The following is a 17,526-nucleotide window of genomic DNA, read 5'->3' on the forward strand; positions in this document are numbered from 1 at the left end:
TTCCACGCTATTCACAGGCACTATGAATTTGGCTGGATCGTCATCATTTCCATCTATTCCAATCATATTTATCGTATCCCCATCATGGGTCGGGAGTGGATTGTTAACCACGTTTGGTGCTGGTTGTTTGACCATGATTTGTTTTGCTTCAATAAGATCTTCAACCTTGTGTTTCAATGCGTAACAACGATCAGTGGAATGACCTTTTACCCCCGAATGATATGCACATGTTTTAGTGGGATCAAAACCTCTAGGTAGTGGATCTGGAATTCTACCTTCCACAAGATACAATAAGCCTGAAGCTTGCAGTCTTTCAAAAACAACGCTCAATGGCTCTCCTAACGGTGTAAAATTGCGGAAAGGTCTATTTGGGCGAGGTGCGGATGCATTGTTTGGATGATGAGATTGTGATGGTGGAGCTGGGTATGTTGGTGGTCATGAAGCTCGATATGCTGGTTGTGTGTTGTAGACGGGGTAGGAAATTTGTGGTGATTGAGGTTGGTAAGATGACAAAGCTTGGTTGTATGGATGTGACGAATATTGGAAATATTGTGAGTGGGGAGCGTTAGACTGGTACCGCGGAGGTTGTTGATGGTGGTATGAGGTGTTTCCCAGAGCCATTACCGCTGCCGCTTCCTTTTCTTTTTTCTTTCCATTTCCGAGAGCACCAGTTTGTATAGCCCTACTAGTAGACTGTAATGCCGCTAGACTTGTTATTCTCCCTATCTTAATGCCATCTTCGATCATGTCCCCAGCTTTGATCACTTCTGCAAAAGTTTTTCCGCCCATTGTCACCAAACGTTCATAGTACTCTGGTTCTAGTGCCTGAATAAAGAAAGTAATTGTTGACACCCAATTTTGTCCCACCTTTCCTCCGAAATAACTATTTCACGCTCCTAATATTTTGGCAACTTTTTTTAAAAAAAAATAAAAAATTATTTGCATTTTTTTTCTTTACTATAATTATTAGCTTTTATTAGTACCGGCATTTCATTATCCTGTTGTAGTCACTACTGTTATTATATTTTATTTTTATTACCGTTACTGCTACCATTATTATTATTATTATTATTATTATTATTATTATTATTATTATTATTATGTTATTACCAGTATTATCATAATTTGCGTTATAATCGTTTCAGCATTTTTACTACATTATGCGCACGTATCGCGTTTATTTCCGTATAATTAAATAATAGTGTTTATTTACTATTAGCCTTCAATATATTATTGCACGGCTATTACGACATCATATAATTTTATTATCTGAGCATTAATAATTACATATTTTATATTAGGTAATATTTTAGCACACATTAGTATATGGTTATTTAAAATAGGTCTCCCATTTAAAATTAAAAGCCCAAATTGTTTCTTTCATTCAGCCTATATCCTTTATTCATCAACCCCAAATCCAAGCCCAATCAACAATAATATTTTCGGACCAATTCATAAATCAGCCCATGTTTTAATTCACCCCAGCCCACATCTTATCCAGTCCGCGACCCGTTTTAATACATACCCGACCCGGCCCAATTCTTTTATTTTTTTCAACCACTTAACCCTATCGCCGCCCACTTACCCCCCTGTTCTCTCTCTCTCTCTCTCTCTCTCTCTCTCTCTCTCTCTCTCTCTCTCTCTCTCTCTCTCTCTCTTTTCTCCTTCATCGTCTTCCTCATCTCCCCCATCTTCCCTTGTCCCCCCACGCCTCTGTCTTCTTCACCTCTCCTTGTCTCCCACGCTCACTGCCATACCCATCCCCCCTGTTCCCCACGCGTATATTTCAACATAACATAAAGAAAACCCTATAAAGGGTAACAGTTTTGAATCGTCTGGGGTTTTTTTTTTTTTTTGGAGAGAAAAGAAAAAAGCCCCTGGAAATCGCAAAAATCCCTTACAAAACCAGAGCTTGAATCGCCAAAAATCCCCCTACAAAGCATTAAGTTAGCAGCAGTCGTAACATTTTTGATATCGATTTAACATACTAAATCGATTTTCTATTTTATTTCGTCCTTTTGGTATTGCATCGAATCCGAGGTATACGAGCCCAGATTCGATAAATTCGAGTGTAGATCGAAGGCCTCGTACCCACGTCGCTGCACCCGAAGAAGGTGAATTCTCTTCCTTCAAGTTCTTTAGTAATCGTTTGAGTATTTTAAACTATTTTGTCAATTTGTTTGCGTAGTCATATTTTAATTGCGTTTGTAGTTATTCTGGTCGAATTAAACATGTTCAGACCTGTTTAGCTTAATTCTGGGAGTATGTTAGCCTTATATGCAAGTTTAGATTCACTTGGTGCTTATATTTGTTTGGATATCATATCGTTAGATTACTCATGTGTAGGTTCAGATTAGAAGACATGTTAATCGTGTTTATGTGCATTAGTTTTTTTTTTTTTTTTATTAGTTAGACTCTATCTCATCCGATTAGGATCTAATAAGAACCATTATAATGCCTATTCTGTTTGCTTCTACATATTGTTTAGAAGAGTGGTGATAATCCTTGCTTGACCTATGTGTTTGTTATACTGAAATTTTTTGTGGTGTGTTGCTTCATAGTCTGCAAACCTGCACCAATACCCTATTAAGTCCTGTAATACTGTTTAAAGTCCTTTGTTGACAAGACTATTAGTTGTGTACCATATGATCATTTCTATTTAAATTTGTACCTGATCAGGCTCATTTAGCCATCTTTGTTTTTTTAGCATTGAATCTGTAGTTTACTGGATAAGCTCAGTTAGTTGTTGGTTGCCTAATTGTGTACATTCCTAATCTTAGTCACACCCAATGTAGATTGTGCATGCTCATCCTAGTTGCCTACTGTTCATTTTATCTATGTTTAGTCTCATATTATTTGGTAAACTTTCTGACAGAATTAATTTCTGTGTTTAGTTGAACTTAGATTAACCTCTGAAAAAATGATGTGCTATCTGCCTAAGTCATCTTCAAAGATCATATTTGCATACTTGAATGGCTTAACCTGGCATGTCTAAAGCTCACAACTTGCTTAATTATGCCCATATCATTAGTTGTGTATGATTCATTAAAATTATGCAACTTATGAACTAATCAATATCACTAGCAAGAGTTACATGCTTTTCCCACTATCATAAAAGATTGTCAGATGTTTAGCAAGAACTGTGAGTTAGTGTATGTTTAAGCATAAGCTTCAATTGGTCTAAGATTTGTTGCCTTTTTTTTTACAAATGTACTATGTGTTCACTTAAGATGAGTTTTGAAAGATTCATTAAACTAGTAATAATATGCTCAAATGCATTTGCAAGATTTGCTTACAAGGCCCAAGATTGATATTTTATTAAGCACCCCTTGTTGAATGTTCAAATTGAAGCTTAGATTCAGAATCAAAAGCATGTTTTAAGTTCAATATGGGAGCTGTTGACTTAAAAGCATGGTGTATATATGTGAACTGTGTCAAATAAAGTGTAATGAAACAGTCTCCTATAGTTGAAAAAATGTCTTTGCCTCTTGATAATTCACTTGCATATGCCTGAAACTGTCCATTCAGGAGTATGTATTTATTTTCTTAGTTTTGCATCTGCTTTACCTAATCATGTCTATTCTGCAAGTTGTGAAATAGTTATAGATTAGAAATAATATCGGTCTTAATATGTTGCTACTAAGTCTCTCCAGAGGCATATCAAATGATATCAATGTCCCTTAATCTAGTGTACCTGTCTCGGTTCTCCATATGATGGATTACCTTGTATGATCACTTTTGATTCAAAATTAAGTCTGCATGTTAATGGAGTGTGTTTGGTTCGCTGATTATATACTTGAACCATGATAAAATGTCTGGGAAATCCTTCTGATCATACCCATAGCTGTTCATTATGTTTACTTTGGTATATCTGTTTTGATATGTCCTTAGAGTAGTCTCTGTTGTGCCCCTTTGTTTTCTAATTTCCTCCCTGTTAGTTAGAACTGCCCTGTTAGGCTGAGATTCATGTTTGAGAATTTATGTGATCCAGATATGTGACAGTTTATATGCTACTGCATTAATTAGTTTATACATGTTTAGCTTGGGTAGATGTTCAGTTAAATAGATAATAAGCCTAGCAAAGGTTAATATAAGGTTTTGTTCTTGACTTGAATCTGATGTGTTATAAAAGAGATTGCTGGGAATTTGCTTCCTCTCTTGAACCTATACTAGCATCATGTTAGGGGGCTGCCGTGTGCTTATTTAGTTTGAAGTATATGAATTAAGTTTGCCTTGGTTAGCTTTGTTTTAAATTTCCAATTGTCTGAATATCATTCACCTTGCATATTATCTTCGATTTGAGGTCTAGTATGCTCACTGTCTGGAATGAATAAACCACATGTCCCCTTTTGTTTGGTCTGTGCATTAGCCAAGTGAAACAACGATCATATCTCGCACCCTGTTTTAAAATTGATCTAAAGCATGCCCATCTAGTCACTGGTTGACCAACATATTAGCATGAGTATCCATAAACCTGTAACATGATGATCCATATTCCCAAACCAATATCGCAGGCTAGTGTTCACGTATGATTTCCTGTTATGGACGAATTTTGTTAAAAAGATTTTTTTAAAACTAATAGAGACTAGGTGGTCATGTCCTGCTCTCTAATTTTTGTGGTCATGTACTGCTTTCTGCCTATGTCTAAAGGTGCCTTGCTCATATATTGCAAAGTATGTATTATATATTTCAGCGTTGTTTGTTGATCCCGTGCTAATCTCTATCTTTCTTTTATGCATGACCATCGCACACGAGTCCGAGGGACTCGTCCTTCTCCCACATTCGGCGTTGGGCTAAAAGCCCAACGAAATCTCCTCCGTGTCCAGTCCATCCGCAGCAGCTTATAAAATTTCTGTTGGGCCGAGGCCCAACAGCAGCAAAACAGACCAAAGCAGCTTTAAATGGGCCTGAGCCCATCTACTTACATTTCTTGGGCTTCTATTTTTATTTTATTTTGTATTTATTAACTTGTGTTGTTTTGACTAACACTTAAGTGGGGTTTAATTTTTAGTAATGGGTAGTTAATTTAAGGAAAACTAATAATTAGTTCCATTAGTTTCATTTTTTTTTTATTATTTGTTTTTTATATTTTTTATATTAAAGTATTTATTGTACCTATAATATTTACTTTTAGAATAATTAATCCTCAGTAGCGTAAATTCATATTTGAGTTAAGGGAATAATATTTTATTCTTATTACCTAGGGAATTTTTAAAACGCCACTAGCACGCAAATAGGAACTAAAGAATATTTCGTAGACGTCTTTTAGGGTTTATCCAATTATACATATTTTTAGTCAAAATGTAACTAATGAAACATAATCTTGTTTATACTTCTAAAACGCAAAGTCAATTAATACATTATCGTTTAGAGTTGTTTCAAGTGTTTATTAAAACATTGCCCAAACCCGCATTTTCATCTACTTATATATTTTATGCAAATCTTAGTTTTAATAGCTTTATTATTTAAAGTCTTTGCCACATTTATAAGTTTACTTTAAAATGACATTTGAAGTTTCCTTTTATGTGAATTATTATATTTTCTACAAATCTCATTCTAAATAGCATTTTTATTTAAAGCCTTATCAACTTTTTTAAGTTTCATTTTAAATGGCATTTAAAATCTTCTTCTATGCGTATTATTAGATTTTCTCCAAGTCTTATCTTAAGTAACATTCTTATATTTTCTTAAAAACCTTAGCAACATTTCTTAGCCCCCCCCCCCCCCCCCCCCCCCCCCGCCCCCCCTTTTTTTTTTCTTAAAGTTTCAAGCATCTTATTTAGCATTAATTAATTAACCTAAGTTTGCCCGGATATCCGTAGTTAACGGATTCTAAAGGATGCCTAACCCCTTCCCTTTAGGATAATATAGAACCCTTACCTAGAATCACACTGATTAGGCAGACTATTAACGGAGGTTTAGCCAGCTTTACCTTAGTTAATAATTAGGTGCCCTAATTCACCATAAAATCAATTAGGTGGCGACTCCTTAAAATAAAATAAATAGGAATCACCAATATGTTGTACTCCAATTTAACCCGGTTAAAATGGGGTATAACAGTAACCATTTCTGTTTCCTCCATGGGCGGGTGTACCCTAGATGGTTCTTCCCTCCACCGTATAGCATATTCTCGGAATGATTCGGTTGACTTCTTTTTTAACTTTGTAATTGAGATTCTGTCAGGAGCGATCTCAACATGAAACTTGTAATGATCCACAAAAGCATTTGCCAAGTCATCCCAAGTATGCCATTTGGTTGTATCTTGCTTAGAATACCACTCCAAAGCTTTTCCACTCAAACTCTGATTAAATAGTTTGACTCTTATCCCTTCATTCTTCCCCACGCCAATCAACTTTTCACAATAGACCTTCAAATGGAAGAAAGGGTTTCCCGACCCATCAAACTTCTCAAATTTTGGAATCTTGTAACCTGATGGCAATTCTACTTCAGGAAATGCACATAATTCCTCATACCTCACGCTTTGGTTACTACCAAGTCCACGCAAACTTCTCATAACATCCTCCAAACTTTTGAGCTTTCTATTTACCATTTCATCATTAACTGCTCTTACCTCCTTTTTGACTTCGACATAGTGATCAACATCTGTGCGACATTGTCCTTGGGTTTGTGTCGTGGGTGGAGCTGTGGTATAAGTATATACCGGCGGAACTTGATGCGCATTGGTAACATCATGTGTCGGCGGTATGAACTGAGCCTTTGAAGAGGCGGCTGTAAACAAAAGAGGAGCATTTTGAGTAACTAGGTGGGCAATGGGTTCAGAATGAGCTGGTTGAGAAGTGGTAAAATAGTTTGCTTGGTTAAGTTCATCCAAATTTGGGAATGGAGGTGGCATAGGCAAAGTCTGACGAACCCCCTGAGATGGAGTCATATGTGGCAGAGTTTGAGAAAATGACCGATTTTGAAGTACCATGTGACTTAGTTCAGCAACTCGTCGCTCCAGACGAGCAATGATCTCCAAATGTGTTTCTGGTTCATTAGAGGATGTGGGATCACTCGTGATCGGTAAACTAAGAGATGGCTCAGATGAAGTGGTTGCATTGATCAAACTTTGTTCCATTTTAGAACGAGTCTTTTTAGTTAACCAAGTGATTAGTGATGAGTCAGAGTCTGCTTTCTTGGCTCTAGATCGTGTGAAATATGGATGCTCCGCCAGTTCCCCTTTAGCACAAGTCAACCTTTTTTTGAAAAATGAGTTTAAAAGAAAAAAAGATAAAACAAGAAAAGAAAAAGAAAAACGAGTCAGTATACGGTAAGGACATGTTATTGCACATAAACACATTATTGCACATAATACATCGCGTTCTATAATGCAAGGGACCTCTTTATGCCAGAGGTGGGCCTAACGAACATTTGAAGGACAAACATGTCTTTTATGTATCATTCCATAACTCTTTCTAAAACTAATTTACAAGAATAATAAAAATTTATTACATGCCAGTTTAATAATACAATTCAAAGTTAATCTAAGATATCTAACACTTCATCTCTACTAATTTCTTTTAGTTGTCTTCAACCCTCCGGCACTAATTGGATGCTCCACGACAACCTGCAACAAAATGTCAGTTTTTCCTGAAATATTTATCTATAGAGTCCTAGGTCCACATATTTGTCCTTCAAATAATGCACATAGATAGTGAATAGTGTCACTTAGAGTCATAGACTCATTTGGACATTTGGTAAGGTTGACTAATGAAATTAATACACCAAGAGTATTAAGCCTCCTAGGTTTAAAATGATGCATGTCCTTACAAGGTTTTGGTTTTCGCTCTACCTAGGTAGACTAAGAGTGGGTTTACTAGACACAAGGTTCCCGAGCGGACTGCTCGAGTGAGAAGGCTACGCGGTCCCCGTTATTCGGGCACCCCGCGCATACGCCGACTCTCCTAAAATTTTGGATTTTTGAAGAAATTTGCGGGTGCGCAAAACACACCCCGCGTGTACGTGTGATAGTGTGAGTTTTCCAGAAATTGAGGAAATATGAACGGAATGCCAGTTTAAGGAAAGCAGTAACATAGAAAATTTGTCATAATAAAACAGTCATTTTAAAAGCACATAAGAAAACAATAAAGCAAAAATAAAGGCAAAACACCCAGAACATCCAATTAATTAATTATTAACCTAAGTTGTTATGGTTAAGAACCTAAAGGTCCCCAGTGGAGTCGCCAAGCTATTACACCCCATTTTAACCGGGTTGAAGCGGAGTACAACATATTGGAGATTCCTATTTTGTTTATTTTAAGGAGTCGCCACCTAATTAATTTAACGGTGAATTAGGACACCTAGATGTTAACTAAGGTAAAGTTAAAACTAAACCTCCGTTAATAGTCTGCTTAACCAATGTGATTCTAGGTAAGGGCTCTATATTATCCTAAAGGGAAGGGGTTAGGCATCCTTTAGAATCCGTTAACTACGGTTATCCGGCCAAACTTAGGTTAATCAATTAAGGCTAAATATAAAAATGGCTTACAAGTATTGCTGAGGTTTTAAAGAAAAAATAATGTTAGTTAAGATTTATGGAAAATATAATAATTTGTACAAAAGAGGACTTTAAACGCTACTTTAAAATAAGACTTATAAATGTCGCTTAGACTTTAAATGAAAATAATGTAAATGCTATTCGAAGATGAGACTTGATGAAAATATGATATTTTGCCCATAAATAATAGCTTTTGAGAAAAAGATTTAGCAATTTTGAACTTTGAATAAATTATGTTATATGAATGTGGCAATGTAGAAAAAATCTAGGCTTATAAATAGGATTCAAAAGGAAGTGAGTTTTCTTCGCCTTTTTATTATTTCTTATTAATTATGCTTAGCATTCCCAAACTACTCCAATATCAAACAAGAACAACAGACTATACTGACAACAGGCCAAATCAAAGCGTAACCCAAGTAAACTTTTTTAAACTAACTGATCATAAAGCTAACGCACACGAACAGGATCGACAGATCATCTAGTCCACACTAACATGTGATTAGTCTAATAACATACAAGCAAACAAAGGTTAATTTAAACCAGCATATAGAGCTAAAACAGTCACAAAACTAAATTGAACCGGACTAAACCTTTTTAACACGACTAAAATAACGACAAAACGAAACTGAAATACGACTAAACAAACAAATCGCACAAACAGTTTCAAACATCCAATCAAATATTAAAATAACTTAAAGGACAGAAAATACCTTCTCCGAGTGCAGCGAAGTGGGGCGAAGGATTCGATATCAACTCGAACACTACAAATTCCGATCTCGAATTTATTCGGGCTCGAAAACAGTTGCAGGAAATGAAAGAGAACCAGAATAATCTTCTATTTCGAATGAATATCAAAGCAATATTTAAACCTGATGAAGACTTAGTAGTTTTCCAGGGAATTTGAAGCAACTGGAAAGACTTAATTTTAGGGTATTTCGATGGTTCAAGAACTTCCTTTTTAGGGAGATTTTCTTTGCGATTCCCAAAGCCCCCTCTAACCGATTCAAGACCGGATTATTTATAGGATGAATTTCTAGGGTTTTCTTGTGAAGAAGAGAGAGAGAGGAGCGTGGGAGAGAGACGAAGGACAGGCGTGGGGGGACAAGGGAATAGGAGTGGCAGTGAGCGTGGGGAACAGGGGAAGGTGGAGGTGGCAGAGGTAACGTGAGGGAGATGAGGGAGAAAGGAGGGAGAAGGAGAGAAAGAAGGGAGGCGACTCCGCTGAAGAGAAAATGAAGGAAACCCTATGGTTTCCTTTGTTAAGTGGAAGGGGCGGGTCGGGTCGGTGGTGTGGGCTGGGTATAGTTTAAATAATAGGCTGAGTTGAATTAAAATGTTGGGCTGGTTGTATATGAATATGGTGTTGGGCTGGGTATTAAAATGGGTAGTGGGCTATGAAAATTATTTTGGGTTAATTTGAAAATATTGAGGGTGAATTGGGCTTGTATTTGAACTAATAATAATAACAACAACAACAACCACAACAATAATAATAATAATAATAATAATAATAATAATAATAATAATAATAATAATAATAGCTAGTAACTGTAATAGAATAATGAAACGCTGGTATTGATAAGAGGCTAATAATTATAGTAAAATATAAATATATTTTAATTTGCCAAAAATATTAGAAACGTAAATAGGTATTTCGGAGTAGAGGCGGGACAAAATTAGGTGTCAACATTTATCTCAAATAAGTGAATGAACAATATATGTTTGGATAAAAAATATTTATCACTTGATCATGATTCATTAGTATACGTTCTCACCTTGTCTTATCACCTAGCAATCATTTTTTTTCTTTGTTCGAAACACCTATAATGACACGTTGATATGATTTGATATAAACACAAGGTGCGGTGAGTATTTTTGGAAGTAAATCGTGAAAAATCATGGAAAAAAAAATGCAGAGAACTTTAGAAAATTAGGGCAACTAGGTTGTCCATCTTGTTATGGTTGTTATGTCCAGGTCAGGGTCATGAGGGTTTGGTTCATATGAATAATTACAGCTGTAGTACGAAGAGTGTTTGATTATAATGGCTGTTTAATAAAAAGATCAAATCAAAGGGAATGATTGGACATCAACTCAGATTAGGAAATAGCGCCAACTTTAATCTGTTATATATCTGTTTTTAACAAATGACTAGTTAATTACTCACTAACACTACAGAAAGACCAGCATAATTTGCCAGTCAGAAGATGCTTCTCGTGGATGCAACTTCTTGATTGATGATATCTCACTTGTTTTATGATTGAATAATGATTTACAATCTTTAGGTCCATTGGCAAGCATAGTCTACCTAATATAATACATGGAAATGTAACATGGAGTTCGAAAATGTCTGCATAAGCATGTCACCAGTTGTGGAACAAGATTTTAATTAGGGGATTCAAGAAATACAAACTTTCATAGTGCCTGAACACACTTAGCTATCACGGTAATTCAACAATTCACATATAAACAAAAATATTTGCTTTCTCCTACTTGTATAGTGTAGTTTTCCGACAAAGTTAGATTTAATTGAATCCCCTTCAACACACTTCGCTCAGCCAATTCATGTTTCATTGAGTCACAAAGCACCGTCTCGAGTTTTGTTTTGAAGTGAAAAATTCAGAAATTTTTGCCTAAATTAGGGACAAAGTTACCTATATCTCAGTGATGACCGGATATAGCATGTGTCCTAATAGTCAAGGTGCGTCCAAGCAGGCCCGATCTTTCTAGATAAATGACTATTGGTTGATATCTAGCAGATTGGCAGAAATCTCTCTAATTATCTTTGTGAATGTCATTCTCCAAGAATATTCTATAGTAACATGTACAAAAATACATGTATTGCAGATCCCAAATAAGGCAACTGTTTGATAAATAAGTTGAACCTATTATAGCAGAAAGATCTGCTAGTGACTGTAAATGCAAGTCATGACTTATGAGACAGGAAGATGGAGACTTAAGACAGCTGAAAATTGACATTACTACAGCAAAAACCTTTACCCACCTACTGGCCACTCAAGGTTGGTTCTGTCTGAAAGTTACACAATACAGTGGATGGACTGTTTTCAAAATAGTGTTTTCATTACAACAATATTTTAATGCACACATGACTCATAAGAAAGCTCAAAATATTGGGGTCTTTTTTGCAATAAAAATATAATGTCCAACCATACATGACTTAAACTTCACTCCTACTCAAAAATATAATAGAACACAAGTCCACCAAAAACTTATTTCATGACCTCATCATTCTGGTGCACTTACATTAAGCCTTCTTAAAGTAAACAGCTTCTACTTTATTTTCTCAATTAACCTTTTTCCCTCTACTTTCAATTGTGAGCCCATATCACCACAATTTCATCATGGGATGGGCAAAATATGCCAGAAAAAAGCTATCTTTGCCTGTAATTGCAGGAATTTTCTGTGCATTAGCATTCATTGTCTTATTGTACACTGAAAAGATCACTACTTTTTCTTCTGGTTCTCTTTTTGGGATCAAAACTTGTCCTAGACGGAATGCGGTGAAGATTAAAAAACACCATACAGGTACACCTGCAGCTTCTTTATTTTTTTTCAATCTAAGATGTGCCACCTTAATTATCTTTTGTCATGTTGAAAATTCATCTTCTTGGCTTAACAGGTCATAGAGAATTTAAGAGCAGTCCATTAGACAATCCGACAGATGATAGGTTCGAGTTTGATCCCGAGGAATGCAGCCTTAATAATGGAAAATGGGTGTTCAATACTTCGATTAAGCCATTCTACACAGATAGAACTTGTCCATATGTTGACAGACAATATTCTTGTATTATGAATGGCCGAAATGATTCAGATTACCTTCACTGGGAATGGAAGCCAGATGACTGCATCTTGCCAAGGTTAGCAAGTTACTTGAAATGTCATTTTCGATTCTCTGTTTCTATAGAGAAATTTTAATGCAAATGAAACAAATATATAGTACTGTCATTAGCTGTTATCTCAATTATTGATACAGAAACATGTTGAACTAAATTCTTAACAATGAAATTCAGGTTTGATCCCAAGATTGCCCTCAGAAAAATTCAAGGAAAGAGGGTAATGTTTGTTGGGGACTCAATACAAAGAAATATGTGGGAATCTTTTGTGTGTTTGGTTCAATCTGTGATCCCAGAAGGCCAGAAGTCTATGAAATCAGGTCCGGTTCATTCTGCCTTCGAAGCTAAGGTAATCAATCACAAGTCAAAAAGAAAAATCTGTGCTTTTTCAAGAAGAGTTTAATTAGTTGTATATATCGACAGGGTAAAGAATTTTCACATGATCAGAGCAATTTAACACCGATTATAGCATGTCATTACTTTATTTTTCATGCTACCATATCAGATATGCTACGAAGAGTTACATCCATTGCAGATCGATTTAGCCTTAATAGTGTAAAAAGATCTGTACAATATCAGTGCACAGAACATAAAATATTCCAAGAATTTGCTCAAGCTTGTAAATTTTGGTTAAGTTTCAAAATCTGCAACTTTTTCAAGAAGAGTTTAACAGGTTATACACACTAACCAGTATTAAATACTTTCACATAATCAGTGCATAACATGTCATTGATATATGTTCTATGTTACCTTATCAGACTTACTACAAAAGTTACCTGCCATTGCAGGTAAATTTAACCTGATAGTCAGTCCACAAAACTTAGACTATTCCAAGAGTTTGCTCAAACTTGAAGATTTTTGTTAATTTTCAAAATCTGCAGCTAAACATTTCCACATTCCTCAGGAATATAATGCCACCATTGAATTCTACTGGGCACCATTCTTGGTGGAGTCTAACACAGATATTCACATAAAAGCAGATCCTAAACAGAGAATTGTTAAAGTGGATTCAATTGCAGAGCGCGCCAAACAGTGGTTAGGAGTAGATATCCTTGTTTTCAATACTTATGTTTGGTGGATGAGTGGCCTTAAGGCCAAGGCACTGTAAGTAATTGAATTCATAAGTTTTTCAAATTTCCAAAAGAATGTAGAAACAAAGAACTTCTACTTGTATTGTAAAATGACTTAAGAAATGTTTGGAAAAATGCAGATGGGGAGAGTTTGCAAATGGAGAAGAGGGCTATGAAGAATTTGATACTGCCATTTCTTACAACCTAGCATTGAGGACATGGGCAAATTGGATTGATTCAACAATCGATACTAACAAAACAAGGGTGTTCTTTACCACCATGTCACCTACTCACCAAAGGTACGTTTCTGAAGTATTTTCAAGCCCCGAAATGAGGCACGTTACCTACTAAAACAGGGTTAAAATATACTGAGTCCTTGAAGGGAAAGGGGTCAAAAATATCCATCTACTGTAAGAAATGTCTTCATTTTAGCCTACATTATACTTCGAAGACATTCATACCCTTGCCATTAGCAAGTCGTCTGCATTTGGACCTTTTTTTTTTATAGTATTCTAACACGGGTAATCCACTGGTCCACGTTGGAGCTCCACGAAAGTCAAAATTCGAGACAATTTGTTAATAGTAAGGATGTGAATGCCCCCAAAGTATACAGGAGGTTAAAATTAAGATATTTCATATAGCAAAGGAGTTAATTTGGACTTTTTCCTAAGTTTATACCCTGATAGAAAACATTTGTCACAACTTGTTTGAGCTCAATACTCACTGCAGCATTACTTCCAAAACCTATTTTAATTTTCAGAAATGAAGATTGGGGGAACATGAAAGGCATCAAGTGCTTCAATGAGACAAGACCAGTAACGAAAAAAGAGCACTGGGGAGCTGGTTCAAAGATGGGTATGATGAAGGCAGTGGCTGATGTATTAGGGAGGATGAAAGTGCCCGTTACTGTTCTTAACATCACACAACTATCTGACTACAGAATTGATGGACATGCATCCCTTTATGGTGAATTAGGAGGCAAATTGTTAACTGATAAGCAAAAAGCAGATCCATTACATTTTGCAGATTGTATACATTGGTGTTTGCCTGGAGTTCCTGATACTTGGAATAGAATGCTTTTTGCATATTTGTAGGTCATCAATGTGGAGAGACCAAAAAAAGGATGTGAAAACTCTCATGTTAGAAAAGCATACTTTGTTTCTAGTTTCTTTCAGTTGCAAAATTGTTTGAATTTATTGTATGCACATTGAATCAATATGGTAAAGTAAATGAAAGCTACCATGTGTGAAAATCTAATTTTTGAGTAGCGCTGACCAACTTTATTGAAACTGGAGCCATCAAATCCAACTTCTAAATTTCTTTTTCAATTTCTTTACAGATAACATTCAAGTGATGCACATTCAGTTATAACCACACTAAACCAACTCTTGTTATTGTAGTTCTTTCTTATATAAGTACTTCCCATATTGATTTTTTTTCTTTTTGAGTTTCTTAAGGCCCCCCGTCTTCAAAACAGTCACCCAAAACGATTCAGAAAGAATAGTTTTTATTTGTACATTACTCGACCTACTGCAGCTTTAAACTTTCATTAACCATATGCACCTTCAGCATTTTTTCCTTTTAGGTGCAGCTGAACATCATATTATCATCACTTCTAGAGAAAGGAAATAAGGAAGTTGAATTTTATACCCCGAATGTTACACCAGGTGTGTTATCAAGCTACAGTTGAGGGGACATATATTGGTGCACTTTCTCTATATATTGTCTAAAAAGTACCATTTTGGTCCATTTCTTGACCTCAAAAAATTTCAGTTGCATTGACATAAAAAGAAGCTTCATAAAGCTAATATAAGTAATTAGGGAAAGGAAGCAGACTAGGAGAGAGTATAGAGATGTACAATTCAATGTAAGTAGACAAATTACACTATTGAATCTTGAATTACTTGCAGTATATACTCGATGTAACCCGTAGCATTTTGATATTTCAAAACAAATAGTAACATTTATAATTTGCTAGAAATATTGACAACACTAAATAACTGTACTCAATAAGACAAACAGAAGAAGAAAGAAACACGAATTAACCTCTCCCTCCATAGCGACAGGGCGAGATTAGAGCCTCAGCATAAATGTCAGCTCTTTGAATCAGTGCATACAATTCAACTACTGCTTCATCGGGATTAGGAACCAGAGTTGGCATGAGTATTTTTTCATCTCTCTTGTATACAGCTACATCCATATCTCAACTCTTTGCCATACTGGATCAAAAGGTCACCATTATCAAACAAGTACAAAGGATAGAAATCCAAATATTTCCAAAAGACATTCGCCTTATGGCTATCGCGTGGGATAGAGAACACCATCGTCCAATATTACTGGATCCCATAATCTTTCATAACCCACAAATCAAAAGTCCACTCACAGTAATTGCACCAGACACAAAGCATACCATCTAAAACACCTATCTTTAAGTAATCCTCATTCTCAAGATTTGGCAGTTGTACGTAATTAGGTTGCAGTACATCCTTATATTCATAGTTTAATAAGTTAAGAGACACAATCGTATGAGGAAAAAATCCTTCTCCCCCTACCCTTTCTTTACAGCAACGCCTAACTATCCAATGGAATCGTTAATTTACAAAATGACATTGCAACCCGTCGTAGTTATAATCATAAAGAAACGGTTCAATAAGTCTCCACAAACCACTCCTCAACTAGTACAATTTCACTTCGTTAGATCTCACATCATTTTCCACCCTATCAAATACCCTTAACCTCACAACCACATAATCATCATTATCCGAGCCATTACACGAACGTACTATCCAATCATGACACGGTTCAACTTCATGTAACGACGTTTCAAGAAGTTTAATTCCAAATTGGTACAAATATATCAACATGATTACTATAGCCACAAGCAACACAAAATAACCCGTCAATAGACGAGCAAAATACATCAATGGTATGGGGTGTGTTTGGTATGACGGAAAATGTTTTCCTATTTTCTCTTGTTTGGTTGTACTAAATGTCTTGGAAAATGTTTTCGAAAAATAGGAAAAAATATTTTCCTTAAAAATTTGAAGGAAAACATTTTCCGGATCAATAAAAACACACCTAACGCATCTCCAATCCACCCCCGCACTATCCACCCACCCCCATACCTACCTATCCCACCCAACCCCGTCTACCCCTACCCAACCCCAACATCACCCCACCTCTTGTCCCCACCGGAACCTCCCTCAAGCCCCTACCTTGCCTCCCACCCCGCCTAGCAGAAGTTGCACTCCGAATTAAAACACCTCATAATGTTTTTCTTTGAATATATGCAGATGCTCTTAAAATGACATTTTCCAACTCGCGTACCAAACACAAGAAATTGAGTAGAAACCCACTTATTTTCATAGAAAACATTTTCCGTCATACCAAACACACCCTTGATGTCTAAAAACTTTGCTATCACTATATTCATTTGCTCTAGTGATACCAGCACCCCAACAAATTGCTTCCTTACAAACATTTATAACAAGTAGGAAAAATTTACGTCTCTATCATAGGAACGATCATTAATATGTTCGTAAATTTAATCATCGATCAATATCGAAAAATTTGCCTAGGAGTAGATTTTTTGATTTTAAATTGGTAAGATGTAGTGCATGTTGTAAGTGTTTGTTTTGGAAATGGGGATCGTGAATTAAAGAAAGGAATAGACGATGAAGGGATTTACCAGGCAGTCTAGACAGAATTCCAGCTAAGATTTCTTCTGGTATTGTTTCGTTGAATCAGCAGTACCGTAAAAGTTATATTACCACGAAAGGGATGTGGTTGACGGTAGCGGAGTCCGGAACCAAAATGGCTAAAAAAAAAACATTTTGAACCAAAATATCCCAACAAAAAAAAACGTTACAAAAGTACCTATAATGCGGTAAAATACTTTATATTTTACTGCGCTATAGCACTAACGGAGACGGACCCGTTAAGTCCTATAACGCAGTAAAATAATGCGTTATACGGAATACGATCCAGCGTATAACACATGATTTTATTGCGTTATAGGACTCCATTGACTCACAAGTTCCCCTTTCCATTCTTCCCTTATTACGTAATTTTATCCTTTTTACGTAGTTTAGCCGTATATTAATCATG

The 17,526-nt window shown here is 35.9% G+C and overlaps 1 protein-coding gene and 1 long non-coding RNA gene across 2 annotated transcripts; one reads left to right on the forward strand and one right to left on the reverse strand.

Moving 5' to 3' along the window:
• The first annotated feature begins 11,717 nt into the window (after positions 1-11,717).
• Positions 11,718-14,676, forward strand: LOC132630820 (protein trichome birefringence-like 3). Its single transcript, XM_060346420.1, has 6 exons — positions 11,718-12,041; positions 12,136-12,373; positions 12,527-12,698; positions 13,254-13,453; positions 13,560-13,718; positions 14,180-14,676. Exons 1-6 carry the CDS (start codon positions 11,858-11,860, stop codon positions 14,511-14,513), a joined length of 1,287 nt encoding a protein of 428 aa, XP_060202403.1. The 5' UTR covers positions 11,718-11,857; the 3' UTR covers positions 14,514-14,676.
• Positions 14,677-15,197: 521 nt separating this feature from the next.
• LOC132630821 (uncharacterized) lies at positions 15,198-17,252 on the reverse strand. Its single transcript, XR_009578706.1, has 2 exons — positions 17,108-17,252; positions 15,198-15,638 (listed from the first exon to the last, which is right to left on the reverse strand). It is a non-coding gene; the product is annotated as an uncharacterized LOC132630821 (long non-coding RNA).
• Positions 17,253-17,526: the final 274 nt, after the last annotated feature.

This window comes from Lycium barbarum, chromosome 3 (genome assembly GCF_019175385.1).
Source record: "Lycium barbarum isolate Lr01 chromosome 3, ASM1917538v2, whole genome shotgun sequence".
Lineage (NCBI taxonomy): Eukaryota > Viridiplantae > Streptophyta > Magnoliopsida > Solanales > Solanaceae > Lycium > Lycium barbarum.